The sequence below is a fragment of the Mauremys reevesii genome, linkage group 22 (genome assembly GCF_016161935.1).
Source record: "Mauremys reevesii isolate NIE-2019 linkage group 22, ASM1616193v1, whole genome shotgun sequence".
NCBI lineage: Eukaryota > Metazoa > Chordata > Testudines > Geoemydidae > Mauremys > Mauremys reevesii.
The window spans coordinates 24139936-24160440 of NC_052644.1; the positions used below are offsets into that span (position 1 = coordinate 24139936).

Consider the following 20505-nt stretch of genomic DNA (forward strand, 5'->3'; position numbering starts at 1 on the left):
GGTTAGAGCGGGGGGGGGCTGGGATCCCAGACACCTGGGTTCTCTCCCTGATTCTTGCCATCAGTCACTATTGGCCGTTGTGGAACAAATCCCTTCTCTGCCCTTCCCCCCCGCGAGCTGGGTCGGGCGAGCGCCGTAGGAACGCAGACCCTGGCTACGCCAGCCTCGGCCTCTCCCAGCCGGGGGCGCTCGTGCGCCTGGGGCAGGGATCGGGCCGGGAAGCAGCTGGCTCCGCCAGCATCTGAACCGAAACCTCCATCTGTGCTTTCGTTTCCTGCTTTCGGGGCCGACCCTGCCCTCGAAATTTCGATTCAAAGGTCACAGATTTCTCTTTCTTCGAAAACAGCCAGCGTGATAAGATCTGGGGGATGGGGGGAGATGCAGCCATGTCTGGGGTGCAGCAGCCACGCAGAGATGCCTCGCCTGGCACTGAGATGCAGCCACCTCTGGGGCGGCACAGCTGGGGAACAGCCACACATAACACTGCATGGTGATGGCTCGCCTGTGGGACGGGATGGTTGGGGAGCAGTTTGGGACAGGAAGTGAAGCTGATGCCTGTTTCTGACTGCAAGTGGGGTGGAAATTTCGAGCGGGAGAATGGGCCCCTCTGAGCTGGGATTCGGGCCGGACGCCGGGGTTCAATCTCTCAATTTTAGGCTAGGGGAGAGGGCCCCTTGCGGAGCCCCCCAGCCCCCCGCCGCTGTAGGGCCCCCGTCCCAGCCCTTTCTAAATATCTCCCCCCAGATTCAGGGTCACAGCGCCACATAGTGGTGGCTCAGAAATGCAGCAGCTCCCGCGCAGCCGCCTCCCCTCCCCAATTGTATTTCCTCTTTGCTGGATTTTATAGGGTCTGGCTGGAAAAGCTCCCACCCCCCATCTACTGCCCCTCGCGGCGGGGCACGGGGGCAGGGTCTCTCGCTCCGGCTATTTGCAGTACGACTAATATTTGCTTTGGCATGTGCAATGCAGTGCACCATTGTTTGTGGTGCACTCTCACGTGCAAGGCACCATTATTCACGGGGGGCATTATTGGCAAGGCTCTATTGTTTGCAGTGCATTACGACGTGCAATGCACTATTGCACACAATGCATTGTTTGCACTGCACGTTCGTGTGCAACGCACCATTATGGGTGGGGCTCTATTGTGTGCAGAGCAGTGTCTTGTGCAACGCACTATTATACACTACACAGTATGGGTTGCGGTGCACTCTCGTGTGAAAGGCACCGTTCTTCCCGCGGCACTATGTCGGCACAACGAGCAATCACGCGCCACGTGCATTTGCTCCGCCTGGCGGGCGCGCGCCTACCCACAGCCCGGTGCACAGGGCGCAAGCGCCGCATTCGGCGTTACTGCGCATGCACCAGGGGACGGTCCTGCCAACGCGCATGCGTTCCGCGCAGTCTCCGTTTGAGACACTGCCGAGCGCCCCCGCCCCGCCCCGCCCCATCTCTGGCGGACGCGACCGAATCCACCGAGCCTGGTTCCGCCTCCTGCCCATTGGCCGCCGCCGAGAAGGCGACCGTCGTATCAGCGTCCGGGTCCCCCACGTGGGGGGCGGGACGAAGGCGGAACCCGCCACGATTGCTGGCGCCGCCGGCCAATCGCCGCCCGGTTTTCTCCCCACGTGGGCCGGAAGGCTTTTCCCTTTCGCCGTTGGCGGGGCCGCCCTACCGCTGGCCAATCAGCGCGGGAAGGGGAAAGAGGAACAGAGCGGGTAGGGAGAGACGCGCGAGGCGTTCGAGTTTGGCAGTTAGCGGCGGCCGTTGCTCTCCTCGCGCCTCTTCCGTTTGAAAACGAGGGTTGAGCGGGAGGGGGGCTGGCGCGGCCCCGCCCCCGGGCCTGAGCGGACCGAACCATGAGCGGGGACGGGGGGGTCTCCCGGACCGCACCACCCTCCCCGGCCGCCAAGCGCCGCCGCCCAGGCCCGCTGCTGAAGGAGACCGAGGCCGCCCAGGCGCTGACCCAGCTGACAGCCTGGGGGGGCCTGGAAACCGCCGGGCGGCAGGGGGCGCCCGCGGCCCAGGGGGATCTGGAAACTGCCGCCACCGGGCTGGCGCCCCCTGCTGGGCAGGGGGGCCTGGAAACTGCCACCCCCCTGCGGGGCAGCCTAGACACCACTGGCTGCGGGCAGGGGAGCCTCGAGGCTGTCGCCAATGGGAAGGGGAGCCCCAACACCGCCGGCGGCAGGAAGAGGGGCCAAGAAACTTCTGAGGGGGAGACGAGCCCCCAAGGTGTGACTGGGGGGAAGAGGAGACTTGAGACTGCCGCTGAGTCGGGGAGCCTTGAAACCGATGCTGCAGAGGAGAAGGGCGTCCTGGAAACCACTGCCCCAAAGATGGGGAGGCTCAACACTGATGCCGCTGAGGAGAAGGGGATCCTGGAAGCCGCCGCCGCAAAGACGGGGAGGATTGACACCACCGCCACTGAGGAGAAGGGAGGCCTGGAAACCACCGCTACAAAGATGGGGAGGCTAGACACCACCGCCGCTGAGGAGAAGGGAGGCCTGGAAACCACCGCTACAAAGATGGGGAGGCTAGACACCACCGCCGCTGAGGAGAAGGGAGGCCTGGAAGCTGCCGACGGCCGGGAGGGGCGGAGGAAGAGGAGGGCGGAGGAGGAGTGCTCCATCATCTCAGTGGGGGAGGAGGAGGAGGAGGAGGAGGGGGCCGCGGGGGCCCGGCCGGCCCCGGACACGGAGCAGTACCTGGAGGCGCTGGAGGCGGTGCAGCTGGAGCTGGAGGCGGTGAACGAGCAGGCCGGCTGCGCCTTCCGCATCCTCAAGGCCAAGTTCGGCCACATGCGCCGGCCCCACCTCGAGCGCCGCAACCGCATCATCCAGAACATCCCCGGTTTCTGGGTCACCGCCGTATCCCTCCGCCGGGGGGTGCCACAGAGCACGGGCGCTCGCCCTGGGGGCTGGGCAGGGGGTGCCTCTCCCGGGGCTGGGCAGGCCGGGGCTGGGCAGGGGTGCCTCTCCCGGGGGGCAGGGGCGGGGGCTCTTCCCGGGGCTGGGCGGGGGCTCTCCCGGGGGCAGGGGCAGGGGCTGGGCGGGGCGCTCTCCCATGGGGCAGGGGCGGGGCTGGGCGGGGGCGCCCGGGGGCAGGGGCGGGGCTGGGCAGGGGTGCTCTCCCGGGCACTGGGGCACGGGGCTGGGCAGGGGTGCCCTCTCCCGGGGGCAGGGGCAGGGGCTGGGCGGGGCGCTCTCCCATGGGGCAGGGGCGGGGCTGGGCAGGGGGCCCTCTCCCGGGGGCAGGGGCGGGGACTGGGCAGGGGTGCTCTCCCGGGCACTGGGGCACGGGGCTGGGCAGGGGTGCCCTCTCCCGGGGCAGGGGCTGGGCAGGTGGTGCCTCTCCTGGGGGCAGGGGCGGGGTGCTGGGCAGGCGCTCTCCCGGGCACTGGGGCAGGGGGCTGGGCAGGGGGCGCTCTCCCCAGGCAGTGGGGCTGGGGGGCTGGGCAGGGTTGCTCTCCCAGGCATTGGGGCTGGGGGGCTGGGCAGGGGGCGCTCTCCCCGGGCGCTCGGGGCTGGGCAGGGGGCGCTCTCCCCGGGCACAGGGGCCGGGGGCGCTCTCCCCAGGCATTGGGGCTGGGGGGCTGGGCAGGGGGTGCTCTCCCCAGGCATTGGGGCTGGGGGGCTGGGCAGGGGGCGCTCTCCCCGGGCACTGGGGCTGGGGGGCTGGGCAGGGGGCGCTCTCCCCGGGCGCTCGGGGCTGGGCAGGGGTTGCTCTCCCTGGGGGGCGGAGAGTGGGTGGCCTAGGCCTGGAGAACCCAGGCGTCCGAGATCCTGTTGTGGTTCCTTGACTCAGGCTCCCCAGTTCCTCAATCACCCCCAGTTGTCGGCCATGATCAGCGACCGCGACGAGGACGCCCTGAGCTACATGACAAATCTGCAGGTGAGAGCCGGGGGCTGGGAGCCCGGACTCCTGGGTTCTCTCCCAGCCCTGGGAGGGCAGTGGGGGCTGGTGGTTAGAGCAGGGGGGGCTGGGAGCCCGGACTCCTGGGTTCTCTCCCGGCTCTGGGATGGGAGCGAGGGCTGGTGGTTAGAGCAGTGGGGGCTGGGAGCCAGGACTCCTGGGTTCTCTCCCAGCCCTGGGAGGGCAGTGGGGGCTGGTGGTTAGAGCAGGGGGGGCTGGGAGCCCGGACTCCTGGGTTCTTTCCCCGGCTCTGGGATGGGAGGGGGGGCTGGTGGTTGGAGCAGGGGGGGCTGGGAGCCAGGACTCCTGGGTTCTCTCCCAGCTCTGGGAGGGCAGTGGGGGCTGGTGGTTAGAGCAGGGGGGGCTGGGAGCCCGGACTCCTGGGTTCTCTCCCCGGCTCTGGGATGGGAGCGAGGGCTGGTGGTTAGAGCAGGGGGGGCTGGGAGCCAGGACTCCTGGGTTCTCTCCCAGCTCTGGGAGGGCAGTGGGGGCTGGTGGTTAGAGCAGTGGGGGCTGGGAGCCAGGACTCCTGGGTTCTCTCTCTGGGAGGGGAGCAGGGGGACCAGAGTGGTGGTGTTTGGGGGTGCACACTGTGAAAAGTCTCAGGCCCGGACTCCTGGGTCCTTTCTGGCCCGGCAGGTGGAGGAGTTCACGCACGCCAAGTCGGGCTGTAAGATCAAGTTCTACTTCAGCGGGAACCCCTACTTCCAGAACGAGGTGATCGTCAAGGAGTTCCAGCCGGCCTCCTCAGGTAGGGGCGGGGCCGCGTTCGGGGGCGCTGGGGGGCTGCCCCCCCCATGCCTGCACTCTCACCCCTGCCTCTCCCTGCAGGCAGGCTGGTGTCGCACTCCACCCCCATCCGCTGGTGGCGGGGCCAGGACCCCCGTGCCCATGGCTGCAAGAGCCCCGAGATGGGGCGCAGCTTCTTCAGCTGGTTCGGGGACCACAGCTTCCCTGCCGGCGACCGGATCGCTGAGGTGAGCCCCCCCCCGACTCCCCAGCCCCCCGCCGGCAGCCCCACCCGCCTCTCACCCCTCTGCTCCGTGTCCCCAGATCATCAAGGAGGACCTGTGGCCCAACCCCCTGCAGTACTACCTGATGGGCGAGAACGGGGGCGCCGGGGATGACAGGTGAGCCAGCGGGGCCAGGCGGGGGGACATCGGGGTACGGCAGGCGGGGGGCCAGGCACTGGGGGGAACTTGGCTGTGGCTGAGAAGTGCATGCTGGGTAAGCCCTGGGAGGCAGGCGCTGAGCATTGTGGGTAACGCAGGGGGATGGGTGCTGAGCATTGTGGGTAACCTGGCTGTGGCTGAGAAGTGCATGCTGGGAAGCCCTGCGAGGCAGGCGCTGAGCATTGTGGGTAACTTGTCCATGGATGTGGCTGAGCATTGTGGGTACCCCGGGGGGATGCTGAGCATTATGGGTAATGCAGGGGGGTGGGTGCTGAGCATTGTGGATAACCTGGGGGGTGCCGAGCATTGTGGGTAACTCTGCGGTGCCCGCAGCGGGACGGAGCACGGGGACGACTGCGTGGTGATCGTGGACGACGAGGGGGAGGAGGACGAGGTGCAGGAAATCATGGACGAGGAAGAGGATGGCGAGGAAGGTCAGTAACGGGGGTCCCTGGGTAACACCCTCCCCCCCAAGGGGCTGCGTCTCTGCGCCGGGGGCAGGGCTGGGTGAGCAGGGCCTGTGGGTCGGGTTGTGGGGGCGCGGGTGGAGTGGGGAGGGGGTTGTGCGGAGGGATTGGAGGGGGGTGCAGGTTGGGATGGGGGGGCGCTAGTGGAGTGGGGAGGGGCTGCGGGTTGGGATGGGGGGGCCCCGGTGGAGTGGGGGGGCCATGGGTCAGGATTGGGGGGCACCAGCAGCACCCACGTCTGTCCCCGTCCCCCCCAGGCAGCGCGGCGGAGGAGCTGATGGCGGAGTCGGCCGGCCGGGGCCCGGCGCCGGCGGCAGACGGCTGATTCCCCCCCCCCCCCGCCCCACCAGCACCCGAAGATGGGCCAGGACCCCCCCCCCCGGCGCCCCCTGCTGGGGCTGGACTCTGTGACTGAGCTTTGCCCGCGGCTTGGGGCAATTAACCGCATCCCTTAAGTTACTGAGGGCGGCTGCAGTTCCCAGCCTGGCCACTGGGGGGCAGCGCTCCCCTGCCGTGCCGCCAGTGGGGCAGTTGTCTGGGGGGGCCCTGGGCCTGCTGGGGTCGGGGATCAGCCCAGGGTGCTGGGGGCATGGTGGGTAAATACCCCCCAGTGGCTGGGGGGGCCCTGCCTGGCCACGGGAGAGGGGCATGGTGGGTAAATACCCCCCCAGTGGCCGGGTGGGGCCCTGCCTGGCCACGGGAGAGGGGCATGGTGGGTAAATACCCCCCCAGTGGCCGGGTGGGGCCCTGCCTGGCCACGGGAGAGGGGCATGGTGGGTAAATACCCCCCCAGTGGCCGGGGGGGCCCTGCGCCTCCAGTGGCCTATTCCGTGCAGCTCAGGGTCTCTTGTTCCATTAATTAATTGTGGTCAGTGGTTGGCCGTTAACACCCCCCCTGCCTGGGGCCCCCCAGGACCTGCTGCCAGCCTCAGTCCCCCCGCCCCCCAGGCTGCTTCCCGCACCCCCACTGCACCCCCCCAGCTCAATCCCATCAGCCCCTGGGGTTGGGCAGAGCTCCGCCCATCCGTGGGGGGGGTTGATAACCCCCCCATGGCAGCCATGTGATCTGCCTAGCCGCGGGGGGCAGCGTGGGGCAGGGCGGGGGCTCCTCTGATGTCTTGTAGCTGTGGGTGGGCGGCTGCCGGCGCCCCCCCATGGCCTCCCTATGCAATGCTACTGGGGGGGGCACCCGGCCGCGGGGGGGTTGGACATGGCCCCCTGAAAACAAAGCACTTAATATACAGAGAGATTTCACCCCCCGGCTCCTTCCTGCCGCGCCGCCGTGGGCCCCCATCCCCTGCTCGCCTGCCGTGGGGCCCCCCATCCCCCTGCCCATCGGGCTCACCCGCCGTGGGGCCCCCCATCCCCCTGCCCACCCGCCGTGGGGCCCCCCCATCCCCCTGCCCATCGGGCCCACCCGCCGTGGGGCCCCCCATCCCCCTGCCCATCCGGCCCACCCGCCGTGCGGGCCCCCCATCCCCCTGCTCGCCTGCCGTGGGGCCCCCCATCCCCTGCCCATCGGGCCCACCCCGTGGGGCCCCATCCCCTGCCCATCCGGCCCACCCGCCGTGGGCCCCCAACCCCTGCCCGCCCGCCATGGGGCCCCATCCCCTGCCTGCCCACTGTGGGGCCCCCAGCCCTCCCCATCTGGCCCGCCGCCGCCATGGGCCCCCAGCCCCTCCCCATCTGGCCCACCTGCCGTGGGGCCCCTATCCCCTGCCTGCCCACCGTGGGGTCCCCAGCCCCTCCCCATCCGGCCCGTCCGCCGTGGGGCCCCCACCCCTGCCCACCCGCTGTGGGGTCCTCCAGCCCCGCCGTGGGGCCCCGCCGTGGGGCCCCATCCCCTGCCCATCCGGCCCCCCCGCCGTGGGGCCCCCATCCCCTGCCCATCCGGCCCCCGCCGTGGGGCCCCATCCCCTGTCTGCCCGGCCCACCCACCGTGGGGTCCCCAGTCTGCTCACAGGGTCCCCCCATCCCCCTGCCATGGGCCCCTCGTCCCCCTTGGGACGTCCTTCCTGCCCGTGCGGCCTGCAGCCCCCCCAGCTGAGAGAACCCAGGCGTCCTGGCTCCCCCCACACCCGGTTTGGGGGCATTGCTCAGTCTCAGGGTCTGTTTGGTTCCGGGGGGGCTTCATGGGGCAGAAGAAAGATTCCCAGCATGCACTGCTGCGGGTGCAGCTCCCAGCATGCCCCTGGGCCGGTGGGGGTGGGGGGGGTTCCCCAAATCCTCCTAGATCTGTTCCCCCTCCAGCTGCTGCTCCTCCCTCCCGGGAGCCCCCCACTTCCCCCTCCAGGGACCCGCCCCCTGGGACCCCCCACTTCCCCCCCCCCCCTCCGGGCTCCCGCCCCTCCTGGGACCCCCCCCACTTCCCCCTCCCCCTCCGGGGACCCGCCCCTCCTGGGACCCCCCCACTTCCCCCTCCCCCCCTCCGGGGACCCGCCCCGGGACCCCACTTCCCCACCCCCTCTGGGGACCCTCCCCAGGACCCCACTTCCCTCCCCTGCAGGGAGCCGCAGCCCCGGCGCGGTTCCGGGGTCCCGCCCCCAGCCAGGTGAGGGGGGGCAGCGGGCAGGGAGGGGTTACGGGGGGGGGAGCTCAGCTGCTGGGCAGGGATTGGCCGGGGGATTATCGGCCCCTCCGGGCTGGGAGCTTCCCGGGGGGAGATCTCACCCCACCCGGCCGGGGCAGCCGGACGCCGAGCGGGGACGGAGACGGCTGGGAGCCGGAGAGACCCGGGGTAAGGCCCCCCGCCGGTGCCCCTCACTCCCGACCTGCAGCCCCTGCCCCCGCCGGTGCCCCTCACTCCCGACCTGCAGCCCCTGGGCCCCCGCCGGTGCCCCTCACTCCCGACCTGCAGCCCTGGGCCCCCGCCGGTGCCCCTCACTCCCGACCTGGAGCCCCTGCCCCCCCCTCCCGCCGGTGCCCCTCACTCCCGACCTGCAGCCCCTGCTCCCCGGCGGTGCCCCTCACTCCCGACCTGCAGCCCCTGGGCCCCTCCCCCGCCGGTGCCCCTCACTCCCGACCTGCAGCCCCTGCCCCCTCCCGCCGGTGCCCTCACTCCCGACCTGGAGCCCCTGCCCCCCGCCGGTGCCCCTCACTCCCGACCTGCATCCCTGGGCCCCCGCCCCGCCGGTGCCCTCACTCCCGACCTGCAGCCCCTGGGCCCCCCCTGCCGGTGCCCCTCACTCCCGACCTGCAGCCCCTGGGCCCCCGCCGGTGCCCCTCACTCCCGACCTGCAGCCCCTGGGCCCCTCCCCGCCGGTGCCCCTCACTCCCGACCTGCAGCCCCTGGGCCTCCCCCCCGCCGGTGCCCCTCACTCCCGACCTGCAGCCCCTGCTCCCCCCTGCCGGTGCCCCTCACTCCTGACCTGCAGCCCCTGGGCCCTCCCCCCGCCGGGGCCCCGCACTCCCGACCGGCCGCCCCGGGGCCCCCCCCCGCCGGTGCCCCTCACTCCCGACCCGCAGCCCCTGCTCCCCCCGCCGGTGCCCCTCACTCCCGACCTGCAGCCCCTGGGCCCCTCCCCCGCCGGTGCCCCTCACTCCCGACCTGCCGCCCCGGCCCCCCCCCCGCCGATGCCCCTCACTCCCGACCTGCAGCCCCTGCTCCCCCGCCGGTGCCCCTCACTCCCGACCTGCAGCCCCTGGGCCCCTCCCCCCCGCCGGTGCCCCTCACTCCCGACCCGCAGCCCCCTGCTACCCTAGATTTTGGCTAGTCTGCTTGGCCCTGGGACGCAGGCACTTGTGGGGCCGGGGTACTGGGGGGCAGCCGCCCGCTTTGGGGCAGGAAGTGAACCCCCCCCCCCACTGCAAGGACCCGCTGGGGGGCACATTTGGGGCTGCAGGTCCCAGCATGCACCTGGCCGCACCTGGGGGGTGGAGCCTGCAGGTTGTAGCCTGTGCAGCTGGGGGCGGGGGAGGCAGGACTCCGGGTGGGGGGAGGGGTTGTTCCGGGGGGGGGATATCAGCCCCCCCCACAGGCCATGTCCCTGGCTTCCCCCCATTGCTCTGCCAGCGGGGGGGGTCGGCTGGGTGGGCTCTTGGGGGTTGGGCACTGATGGGGGGGTCCCCAGTGGGGGAGGGGCTCCGAACTGCATGGGGGGGGGTTGGGGGGCAGTGCAGCCCTGGGAAGGGACTTGCCCGGCCCCACAGTGTGTCCCCCCCCGCACCCACGTCCAGCCCCCCAGCGCCTGGTCCAGCAGCCCCCCCGCCCCCCAGCGCCCCCCAGCGCCCGGCCCGGCCCCTCACTCGCCCCCCAGCACCCGGCCCAGCCCCCCTCCCGCCCCAGCGCCCGGCCCTACCTGCCAGGAGCGCCCCCGCCCAGCCCCCACCTCCCCAGCACCCGCCGGCCCTGCCGCCCAGCCCCACCGCCCCCAGTGCCCCCGCCCAGCCCCCCACCTACCTTTCCTCCTTCTCCCATAGGTGCTGCCTGCCCCGCCATGGCCCCCCCAGCGCCCGCCGTGCTGCTGGGGTTGCTGCTGCCTTGCGCCCTGGCCTGGTCCAGCCCCCTCAGCACCCCCCGCGTCTACCTGCCCTACAAAGGTGAGGGGGGGCGTAGCCCCCGTGCCCGCTCCCACACGGGGGGCGAGTCACACGCGCGTGCAAAGCGTGCGCACACGGTGATAGACGTGCAGGACGTGGGCGGTTGCGTGCAGAGCTGTGTGTTTAGGGGAACACGCCTGCTCCTGGATGCTGGTGCACACGCGTGTCCGTGTGAGCAGATTGGCAGCCCAAGCCCCGGCCGGGTCACCGGGGGCATGTGGTGGGAGGTACCCGAGGTGCCCCCCTCTCCTCCCGCCCTTGCTGGGGACTCCGGGATCCGGTTACCCGGCCGCAGGGAGCGGCTTTCCCAGAAAAGCTTAAAATACCCAGAATGCCGAGCAGGGCTGAGTTCCCCCCCCCGCCTCCTCTGTCGTGCAACACGCTGACCAGTCGTGCAACGCAGCATCCAGCCGTGCAAAGCATCAGGACCACCTGCCTGTCGTGCAATACACTGACCAGTCGTGCAACGCAGCATCCAGCTGTGCAATGCATCAGGACCACCTGCCTGTCGTGCAATACACTGACCAGTCGTGCAATTCATCAGGACCACCCACCTGTCGTGCAACACGCTGACCAGTCGTGCAATGCATCAGGACCACCTGCCTGTCGTGCAATACACTGACCAGTCGTGCAATGCATCAGGACCACCTGCCTGTCGTGCAACACGCTGACCAGTCGTGCAATGCACCATCCAGTCGTCCAGTGCAGAGGGGGGGGCTCCCCTCGCATTGTCTCAGACCCAGCCTGGCTCGATATAGCTGTGACAGCAGGCACCTGGCATGGGGCTGGCTGGAGGTCACCCCCAAAGCCTGCAAAGCCTGGGGCTTGTGGGGATTTCCGGCAGGACGCCTGGGTCCCGGCCCTGGCGCCGGGAGGGCAGCGGGGGCTGGTGGGTTAGAACAGGGCGCGGGGGCGGGGGCTGGGAGCCAGGACTCCTGGGTTCTCTCCCCGGCTCTGGGAGGGCAGTGGGGACTGGCGGTTAGACGGGGTGGGGGGGGCTAGTTGTTAGCCCCCCCACTCCCCCAGGAACCTGCCCTTGGCACCAGCTCTCGGACCCTGGCCTGGAGTCTCCCCCCCCGGATCCGTGCCAGCCGTGCCCGCGGGCGGGGGGGGGGGGGTTGACACGCTCAAGGTCACTGCAGGTGGGAAGCTCGCAGCGCGGCCTGGCACGGGGCTGGAATGCGGCCGGGGGATTTCAGGGATTATTTCTGGGCTTTGCTCTGCCCGCCCCCCCCACCCCCAAAATACCCCTGAGCTCAGCCAGCGCCAGGCAGATTAATGGGGGGTGGGGACCGCTCCAGCTGCTGCCTGCGGGGGGGCTAGGACTCCTGGGTTCTTGGGGGGAGGGGGGCTGGGAGCCCGGACTCCTGGGTTCTCTCCTGGCTCTGGGAGGGGAGGGGGGTCTAGTGGTTAGAGCAGGGGGGGCTGGGAGCCAGAACTCCTGGGTTCTCTCCTGGCTCTGGGAGGGGAGTGGGGTCGAGTGGTTAGAGCAGGGGGGGCTGGGAGCCCGGACTCCTGGGTTCTCTCCTGGCTCTGGGAGGGGAGTGGGGGCTAGTGGTTAGAGCAGGGGGGCTGGGAGCCAGGACTCCCGGGTTCTCTCCCGGCTCTGGGAGGGGAGTGGGGGCTGGTGGTTAGAGCAGGGGGGGCTGGGAGCCCGGACTCCTGGGTTCTCTCCTGGCTCTGGGAGGGGAGTGGGGGCTGGTGGTTAGAGCGGGAGGGCTGGGAGCCAGGACTCCTGGGTTCTCTCCCGGCTCTAGGAGGGGAGTGGGGACCAGTGGTTAGAGCGGGGGTGCAGGGAGCCCGGACGCCTGGGTCCCATCCCAGCTCCATCGCTCTCCCCAGAGCTCCTGCAGACCCGCACCGCCCGGCCCTTCGCTTTCGCCTTCAACACCAGCGACTATCGGATCCTGCTGGTGGACCAGGACCAGGAGCGGCTCTACCTGGGCGCCCGCGACTACCTGGTGGCCCTCGACCTCCACAACGTCAACAAGGAGCCGCTCATCGTAAGGGGCGCCCGGACGCCTGGGTCCTGTCCTGGCTCGGGGAGGGGAGGGGGGCTGGTGGGTTACAGCAGGGGGGCCGGGAGCCCGAACGCCTGGGTCCTGTCCTGGCTGGACGCCTGGGTCCTGTCCTGGCTCGGGAGGAGGGGGCTGGTGGGTTACAGCAGGGGGGCCGGGAGCCCGAACGCCTGGGTTCTCTCCCCAGCTCTGGGAGGCGAGTGGGGGCTGGTGGTTGGAGCGGTGTGGGGGAGGGCTGGGAGCCCGGATGCCTGGGTTCCCTGGGAGGCAGGAGGGGTGTAGGGGGCGGGAGTCGAGGGGGAGCTGGGGTCCCCGTCTCTGACCCAGTCTCTCCTCTGCCTAGATCCACTGGCCGGCGTCCCAGAGCCAGCAGATCGCCTGCCGCATGGCGGGGAAGGGGCAGCGGGTGAGATGGGGCAGGGCCCCCCATACCTCCTCCCCCGCCCTCTCACCCCCCTCCTGAGACCCGCAGGCTCCCCCAGTCACCCCCCCTGCCCCCCACCCCCCTGCTGGGAATCAAGCCCCCCCCCGGACCCCCTGTGATTCCCCCCCCACACACTGGGGTCCCCGTTCGGCCCTGACTCAGCCGCTGCCCCCCGCCCAGGACGAGTGTTTCAACTACGTGCGTCTGGTGGAGCCCGTGAACCGCACCCACCTGTACGTCTGCGGGACGGGGGCCTGGCAGCCCGTCTGCGCCCTGGTGCACCGCGGCTGGAGGTCGGAGGTGAGCCGGACGCCTGGGTCCCACCCGCCTCTGGGAGGGGGGTGGGGGCTGGTGGGTGAGAGCAGGGGGGCTGGGAGCCAGGACACCTGGGTTCTCTCCCGGGCTCTGGGAGGGGGGGCTGGGGGTTTGAGCGGGGGGGGCTGGGAGCCCGGACTCCTGGGTTCTCTCCCCGGCTCTGGAAGGGGAGTGGGGTCTAGTGGTTAGAGCGGGGGGGAGGGGCTGGGAGCCCGGATGCCTGGGTTCTCTCCGCGGCTCTGGGAGGGGCAGGGTGCCGGGGGGTGAGAGCTCTGACCCCTGTCCCCCCCCCAGGAGTACCTGTTCCGCCTGTTGCCCCGGTCGCTGGCGCCGGGGAAGGGGCGCTGCCCGTACGACCCCCGGCAGAGCAACCTGGCCACACTCGTCAGTAAGTGGGGGCTGGGGGGGGCAGAGTCTCTGTCCCTCTGGGGGGGGCTGCTCAGGGGGGGTCTCCATCCCCCCTCACGGCCCCCCTGCCCCCGCAGACGGGACGCTCTACGCTGGGCTCCACGTGGATTCCATGGGCACCGACGCGGCGATTTTCCGCACCATGGGCCCCCGGGCGGCCGTTCGCACGGAGCAGCACGACTCCCGCTGGCTGCACGGTGAGGGGGCCGGGCCGGGCCGGGGGGGCTGCGGGTTAGCAGGGCCCCCTGGGGGCAGACGCGGGTGTTGCACTCACCTTGGCTCCGCCCCCCTCTCCCCCCAGACCCCGTTTTCCTGCGGGCCCACGTGGTGCCGGACAGCTCCGAGCGCAGCGACGACAAGCTCTATTTCTTCTTCCGCGAGCGGGCGCTGGAGGGCGCTGTGGGGCCCGGCGTGCTGGCCCGGGTCGGCCGGGTCTGTCTGGTGAGTGTGGCGTGGGGCTGGGCGTGGGGCGCTCCCCAGCCTGGCTCCCCCCCCCGCCCGAAATTCAGGGATTGAACCCCGGCGTCCGGGCCGAATCCCAGCTCAGAGGGGCCCGTTCACCCTCTCGAAATTTCCACTTCAGTTTGAGTCAGGAACAGGCATCTGCTTCACTTCCTGTCCCAAACTGCTCCCCAGCCGCCCCACCCCAGAGGCGGCTGCACCTCGTGGAGCGTTCTGTGCGGCCATTCCGAGGGCTCCGCCCCAGAGGCAGCTGCACCCCGGCGCCGGGCGAGCCGACCCCGTGGAGCGTTCTGTGCGGCCGTTCCGAGGGCTCCACCCCAGAGGCGGCTGCACCCCGGCGCCGGGCGAGCCGACCCGTGGGGCGTTCTGTGCGGCCCGTCCGAGGGCTCCGCCCCAGCGGCGGCTGCACCCCGGCGCCGGGCGAGCCGACCCCGTGGGGCGTTCTGTGCGGCCGTTCCGAGGGCTCCGCCCCAGAGGCGGCTGCACCCCGGCGCCGGGCGAGCCGACCGTTGCCCCCCGTGTCTACCCCAGAACGACGACGGCGGGCAGCGGGCGCTGGTCAGTAAGTGGACGACGTTCCTGAAGGCCCGGCTGGTTTGCTCCGTGATGGGCGAGGACGGAGTGGAGACCTTCTTCGACGAGCTGCGTGAGCCTGGGGGGGCCGGGCAGGCGGGGGGGTGGGGGCAGGGACGTTCCCCGGGGCTCAGTCTGGACACCTGCGAATTCCTAGTCCCGACCGCGCCGGCCAGGCCAAGCCGCCGAGGTGACAGCGAAGTTTCCCCCTGGCTCTGGGGCAGGTCCCAGCCGCGGTCGAGGTCGCTACGCGCGTTTCCCCAGGACACTGATGTTCAGCGGGTTACGAGCTTTCAGACGACCCCTCACCCGGCAGACGTCCGAGCAGGGGCCGTAGCAGTGTAACCGGTCACAGGGGCTGGGGGGAGTTGGGGGCCCAGCATGCCTGGGTTCTCTCCCCAGGGAGTGGGTTACAGCAGTGGGGGATGGGAAGGGAGCCCGGACGCCTGGGTTCTATCTGTCATTCATCCCCCCCCCGCCCCCTTCCAGGAGACGTTTTCCTGCTGCCGACTCAGGACGAGAAGAACCCCCGGGTGTACGGACTGTTCTCCACCCTGGGGTGAGTCGTGGGGCTGGGGTGGGGATTGGGGGCTGGGGATGGGGGCTCTGGGGATTTGGGGGGCTCTCTGGGTGCCCTGTGGGTGCAGGGGATTTGGGGGTGGGGTCTCGGAGCGGGCAGGGTGACCCCAGGGGGGCTGGGTGGTCTGTAAACCCCCCGTCCCCCCCAGGTCGGTGTTCCAGGGCTCGGCCGTCTGCGTGTACCCCCTGAGTGCCGTCCGCAGCGCGTTCAACGGCCCCTTTGCCCACAAAGAGGGGCGCAGCTACCAGTGGGTGCCCTACACTGGCCGCGTGCCCTACCCCCGCCCCGGAGCCGTGAGTGGGGGCTGGGGGCCCGGACGCCTGGGTTCTCCCTGGCTCTGGGAGGGGAGTGGGGGCTGGGGGCCCGGACGCCTGGGTTCTCCCCGGCTCTGGGAGGGGAGTGGGGGCTGGGGGCCCGGACGCCTGGGTTCTCCCCGGCTCTGGAAGGGAGTGGGGCTGGGGCCCGGACGCCTGGGTTCTCCCGGGCTCTGGGAGGGGAGTGGGGGCTGGTGGTTAGAGCGGGGGCTGGGGCCTGACGCCTGGGTTCTCCCCAGCTCTGGGAGGAGTGGGGCTGGTGGTTAGAGCAGGGGCTGGGGGCCCGGATGCCTGGGTTCTCCCCAGCTCTGGGAGGGGAGTGGGGGCTGGTGGTTAGAGCAGGGGGGCTGGGGGCCCGGATGCCTGGGTTCTCCCCGGCTCTGGAAGAGGAGTGGGGGCTGGGGGCCCGGATGCCTGGGTTCTCCCCGGCTCTGGAAGGGGAGTGGGGGCTGGGGGCCCGGATGCCTGGGTTCTCCCCGGCTCTGGGAGGGGAGTAGGGGCTGGTGGTTAGAGCAGGGGGGCTGGGGGCCCGGACGCCCGGGTTCTCCCCGGCTCTGGAAGAGGAGTGGGGGCTGGGGGCCCGGATGCCTGGGTTCTCCCCGGCTCTGGAAGAGGAGTGGGGGCTGGGGGCCCGGACGCCTGGGTTCTCCCCGGCTCTGGGAGGGGAGTGGGGGCTGGGGGCCCGGACACCTGGGTTCTCTCCCGCTCTGTCCCCGCAGTGCCCGGGCGGCGCGTTCACCCCAGGGCTGGGCTCCACACGTGAGTTCCCGGACGAGCTGGTGACGTTCGTGCGCTCGCACCCGCTGATGTACGACCCCGTGTACCCGGTGCCGCGCCGCCCCCTGCTGGTCCGCGCCGGCCTCCCCTACGGCTTCACCACGCTGGCCGTCGACCTGGCCCAGGCGGCTGACGGGCGCTACGAGGTGCTTTTCCTCGGCACCGGTACGCCGGACGCCTGGGTCCCATCCCCGGCTGGGGGGAGGGATGGGAGCCCGGACGCCTGGGTCCCACCTCTGGCCTGGGGGGCGGGGAAGGAGGGATGGGAGCCCGGACGCCTGGGTCCCTAGGCTGGGCAGTGGCTCCCCCATCTCAGGTGCTCTCTCCCCTCCCCCCCTCAGACCGGGGCACGGTGCAGAAAGTGGTGGTGCTGCCCAAGGACCCAGGCGTCCTGGAGGAGCTGACACTGGAGGAGGTGGAGGTGTTCAAGGTGAGAGGCCCCGCCCCTGAGCCCTGGCCACGCCCCTTCTCCCTGGGCCACACCCCCTTGGCTCCACCCTTGCATTTTAGCCCCGCCCCTTTCCACTAGGCCCTGCCTTCTATTGCTCCTCCCCCTCCCTGTAGGCCCCACCTCCTTCCCTGGCTCCGCCTCTCCCTTCCCCTCTCCAGTGGATTCACGCCCCCCCTTCTCCCCACAGACCCCCGTCCCCGTGAAGAGCCTCTGGATTTCGTCAAAGCGGGTAGGTCGGGGCCGGGGCTGAGCCCCCTGAGGCGCCGTGGTCTGGTGCGGGGGGGCTGGGGGCCCGGACGCCTGGGTCCTCTCCTGGCTCTGGGAGGGAGTGGGGGCTGGTGGTTAGAGGGGGGGGGCTGGGGGACCGGATGCCTGGGTCCTCTCCCAGCTCTGGGAGGGGAGTGGGGGCTGGTGGTTAGAGCGGGGGGGGGCTGGGGGCCCGGACGCCTGGGTCCTCTCCGGGCTCTGGGAGGAGTGGGGCTGGTGGTTAGAGGCGGGGCTGGGGACCGGACGCCTGGGTCCTCTCCTGGCTCTGGGAGGAGTGGGGCTGGTGGTTAGAGGGGGGGGGCTGGGGGCCCGGACGCCTGGGTCCTCTCCCAGCTCTGGGAGGGGAGTGGGGGCTGGTGGTTAGAGCAGGGGGGGCTGGGAGCCCGGTCGCCTGGGTTCTCTCCCAGCTCTGGGAGGGGAGTGGGGGCTGGTGGTTAGAGCAGGGGGGGCTGGGAGCCCGGACGCCTGGGTTCTCCTGGCTCTGGGAGGATGGGGGGGTCTGTCCCTGAGCTGCGCGTCTCCCCCCAGCACCAGCTCTACGTCTCCTCGGACGTGGGCCTGACCCAGCTGAGCCTCCACCGCTGTGGAGCCTACGGCCCGGCCTGCGCCGACTGCTGCCTGGCCCGGGACCCCCACTGCGCCTGGGACGGGCGCCGCTGCGCCCGCTACAGCCCCGCCCCCGCCAGGTGAGCTGCCCGGACGCCTGGGTCCCCCGCCCCGGGGGGAGGGGCCCGCTACAGCCCCGCCCCCGCCAGGTGAGCTGCCCGGATGCCTGGGTCCCCTGCCCTGGGGGGAGGGGCCCGCTACAGCCCCGCCCCTGCCAGGTGAGCTTCCCGGATGCCTGGGTCCCCTGCCCTGGGGGGAGGGGCCCGCGACAGCCCCGCCCCCGCCAGGTGAGCCGCCCGGAAGCCCGGGTCCCCCGCCCTGGGGGGAGGGGCCCGCTACAGCCCCGCCCCTGCCAGGTGAGCCGCCCGGATGCCTGGGTCCCCTGCCCTGGGGGGAGGGGCCCGCTACAGCCCCGCCCCTGCCAGGTGAGCTGCCCGGACGCCTGGGTCCCCTGCCCTGGGGGGAGGGGCCCGCTACAGCCCCGCCCCCGCCAGGTGAGCCGCCCGGATGCCTGGGTCCCCCGCCCTAGGGGGAGGGGGCTTCCAGCGGGGGGAGAGAAGAGGGGGCAGCCTGGGGGGGGGAGCTGGTAGGAGCTGACGTTGTATCTCTCCCCCCCACCCCGCCCGCCTGCCAGGCGTGTCCGGCGCCAGGACATCAAACACGGAGACCCCCTTCGCCAGTGCCGGGGCTTCAACGCCCAGGGTGAGTGTCCCTCGGGGCGGGGGTGGGGGCAGCCCGGACGCCTGGGTTCTCTCCCGACCCGGGGAGGGGAGTGGGGGCTGGGAGCCAGGACTCCTGGGTTCTCTCCCGGCCCGGGGAGGGGAGTGGGGGCTGGGAGGCAGGACTCCTGGGTTCTCTCCCAGCTCGGGGAGTGGGGGTGTCCCTGTTGCTCCCCCCTGATGTGTCTTCCCCCCCACCCCCCCAGCGGAGCAGGAGCTGGCGGAGCAGGTGCAGTTCGGGGTGGAGGGGGGCAGCGTGTTTCTGGAGTGCCGGCCCCCCTCCCCCCACACCCAGCTCAGGTGGCTGCGGCAGCCGGCGGGCGGCGCCCGACGCCCGGTGAGTGAACCCCCCCAGCCACAGCCCCCCAAGGGGGGACGGTGGAGGGTCCCCCTATTGTGCTGGGGCTGCATGGAGGGTCTGACCCCCCCGTGTCTCTCTCTGCCCCCCCAGCTGCCCCGGGAGCGGGTCCTGCTGCAGACGCCCCAGGGGGTCCTGCTGGGCCCGGTGACGCCGGCGGACGAGGGCCGGTACCAGTGCGTGGGCACCGAAAACGGCTACACCCGCCCGCTGTGCCGCCTGCTGCTGCACGTCCTGCCCCGCGGCCTGCTGGGGGGCTCCCCGCCCCCCGTCTGCCAGGGAGTCCGCAGCCGAGCCGGCCCGGGGGGGACGCGCGCCGGAGCCAGCCAGGGGGGGTGGAGCTCCCCCCCCCGCAACTGACTGGGGGCGCCGGGGCGAGGACCCCGCGGGGGGGGTTCGTTTCACATTCCAAGGGGGACCCCGGAACGAACCCCCCCGCTGGGTGCCTGCGTTTCCTTTCCATGTACATAGTCCCCATTGCTGACTGCGGGGGGCCCGGACGCCTGGGTTCCCCCCAGTTTGAGGTGTAGAGTCTATTTTTTCACGCCTGGGGGGTTCTAACGTGGCTGGATTTGGGGTTTTTTAATTAATTTATTTTTTATTTCCTGGGACCCCGTCGATGCTGTGGATGAACCCGGCTGCCAATGATTAAAGGGGTGTTTGATTTTCTAAACGTCCCCCCAGCGCAGGGCAAGGGGCTGGCTTGTCAAATGGGGGGGGGACCCCGCAGCCCCCTGCTAGCTCAGCCCTGGGATCCCCCCGCCCCCAGCGCTGCCGGTGCCCCTCACTCCCGACCCGCAGCCCCTGCCCCCCCCCCAGCCCTGTCAGTGCCCCTCACTCCCGACCCGCAGCCCCTGCCCCCCCCAGCCCTGCCGGTGCCCCTCACTCCCGACCCGCAGCCCCTACCCCCCAGCCCTGCCGGTGCCCCTCACTCCCGACCCGCAGCCCCTGTCCCCGCAGCCCCGCCGGTGCCCCTCACGCCCCACCCCCAGCCCCAGCCAGCCCAGCCCTGTCGGGGGCCCCCACTCCCGACCCGCAGCCCCTGCCCTGTCGGTGCCCCTCACTCCGGACCCGCAGCCCCTGCCCCCCAGCCCTGTCGGTGCCCCTCACTCCGGACCCGCAGCCCCCAGCCCTGCCGGTGCCCCTCACTCCTGACCCGCAGCCCCTGCCAGCCCGGCCGTGGGCTCCTGTCCCACCCTGGGGGAGGTTGGGGGGTGGGAGGCTGTGGGGGATGGGTCGGGGCCACTTTGGGGAAATTTGCTGGGAGCCAGCAGCTGCTCCAGCCCCTGGGGTCCGGCATGGCGGGGGTGGGGCGGGGCCCCCCCGGTTCCGGCCCCGGCCCTGGCCCCGGCCTGCTCTGCGACGCCCTGTCCGGCCGCAAGCTGCTGGGAACGTCCGGAGCTGGTTCATTCCGGGCGCGGGCGCCACGTCCTCGGGCCTGGTTTGCTCCGGGTGTTTGACGGCCCAGGAGGTGGTTGGGATGGGGGGGGGAGCTGCCCCCCCCGCCAATTTTTCTCCCCAAGTTCCAGGACCCAGCAGGGAGTGGGGGCGGGGGTTGACCCTGGTCCGGACGATCCGAGCGCAGTGTTTGCAGTTCCTGCCCGGTGGAGCCCGGGGCGGGGAGCGTCCCACGCCAGCGAAGGGGTTTCCGCTCCCCGGAGCTGGCCCAGGGGCGGCTCCGTGGGGCTTCGGTCGCGCTCGGGGCCAGGCCACGCAGGGGAGACCCCCGAGCTGCGGGATCCTGGCCGGGCGCCCGGCCCGGCCCTGCCCGATGCCTCTGGGCTCCGTTCCCGGCGTCAGCTGCCCCCGCCAGGCAAGCGGCAGGTGTCGGCTGCACTCCCCGGGGTGCCCGTGGCCCCCACCTGGAGCAGCATCGGGGGGGGGGGCCAGGGCCAGCCGGGACGGTGCCAATGTTACAGCCATGGGCCGCCCCCGTCACCCTGGGGGGAGCAACGCTCGGGCCCGGCTCCCCAGCAGGAGACAGCCCCGGGCCTAGCCACGCCGGGGGGGCGGGGGGGGACACGCCAGGAGTTGTTCCAGCCGCGTCCCGGTGCGGAGCCAGCATTGAGCGGGCTGGGGGAGCCCGGCACCCCCCTGTCGGGTTCGTGCGCCCGGGGCAGGAGTCCTGGCTCCCTACCACCCC

The 20505-nt window shown here is 71.8% G+C and overlaps 1 protein-coding gene across 3 annotated transcripts; it reads left to right on the plus strand.

The window, feature by feature from the left end:
• The first annotated feature begins 785 nt into the window (after positions 1 to 785).
• On the plus strand, positions 786 to 19141 carry LOC120388740 (semaphorin-3F-like). 3 transcript variants are annotated; one of them, XM_039510790.1, is made up of 23 exons: positions 787 to 2867; positions 3814 to 3891; positions 4552 to 4663; positions 4744 to 4889; positions 4966 to 5042; positions 5418 to 5518; positions 9971 to 10090; positions 11933 to 12093; positions 12452 to 12514; positions 12713 to 12832; positions 13142 to 13235; positions 13333 to 13452; positions 13557 to 13696; positions 14249 to 14363; positions 14780 to 14849; positions 15019 to 15163; positions 15904 to 16126; positions 16303 to 16391; positions 16600 to 16641; positions 17208 to 17365; positions 17920 to 17987; positions 18211 to 18341; positions 18456 to 18800. In XM_039510790.1, exons 1-23 carry the CDS (start codon positions 1857 to 1859, stop codon positions 18720 to 18722), a joined length of 3651 nt encoding a protein of 1216 aa, XP_039366724.1. In that variant the 5' UTR covers positions 787 to 1856; the 3' UTR covers positions 18723 to 18800. The 3 variants fall into 3 exon arrangements, with proteins under 3 accessions (XP_039366723.1, XP_039366724.1, XP_039366725.1); XM_039510789.1 differs by lacking the exon at positions 18211 to 18341 and having other exon boundaries at positions 786 to 2867; positions 18456 to 19141; XM_039510791.1 differs by lacking the exons at positions 9971 to 10090; positions 18211 to 18341 and having other exon boundaries at positions 18456 to 19141.
• Positions 19142 to 20505: the final 1364 nt, after the last annotated feature.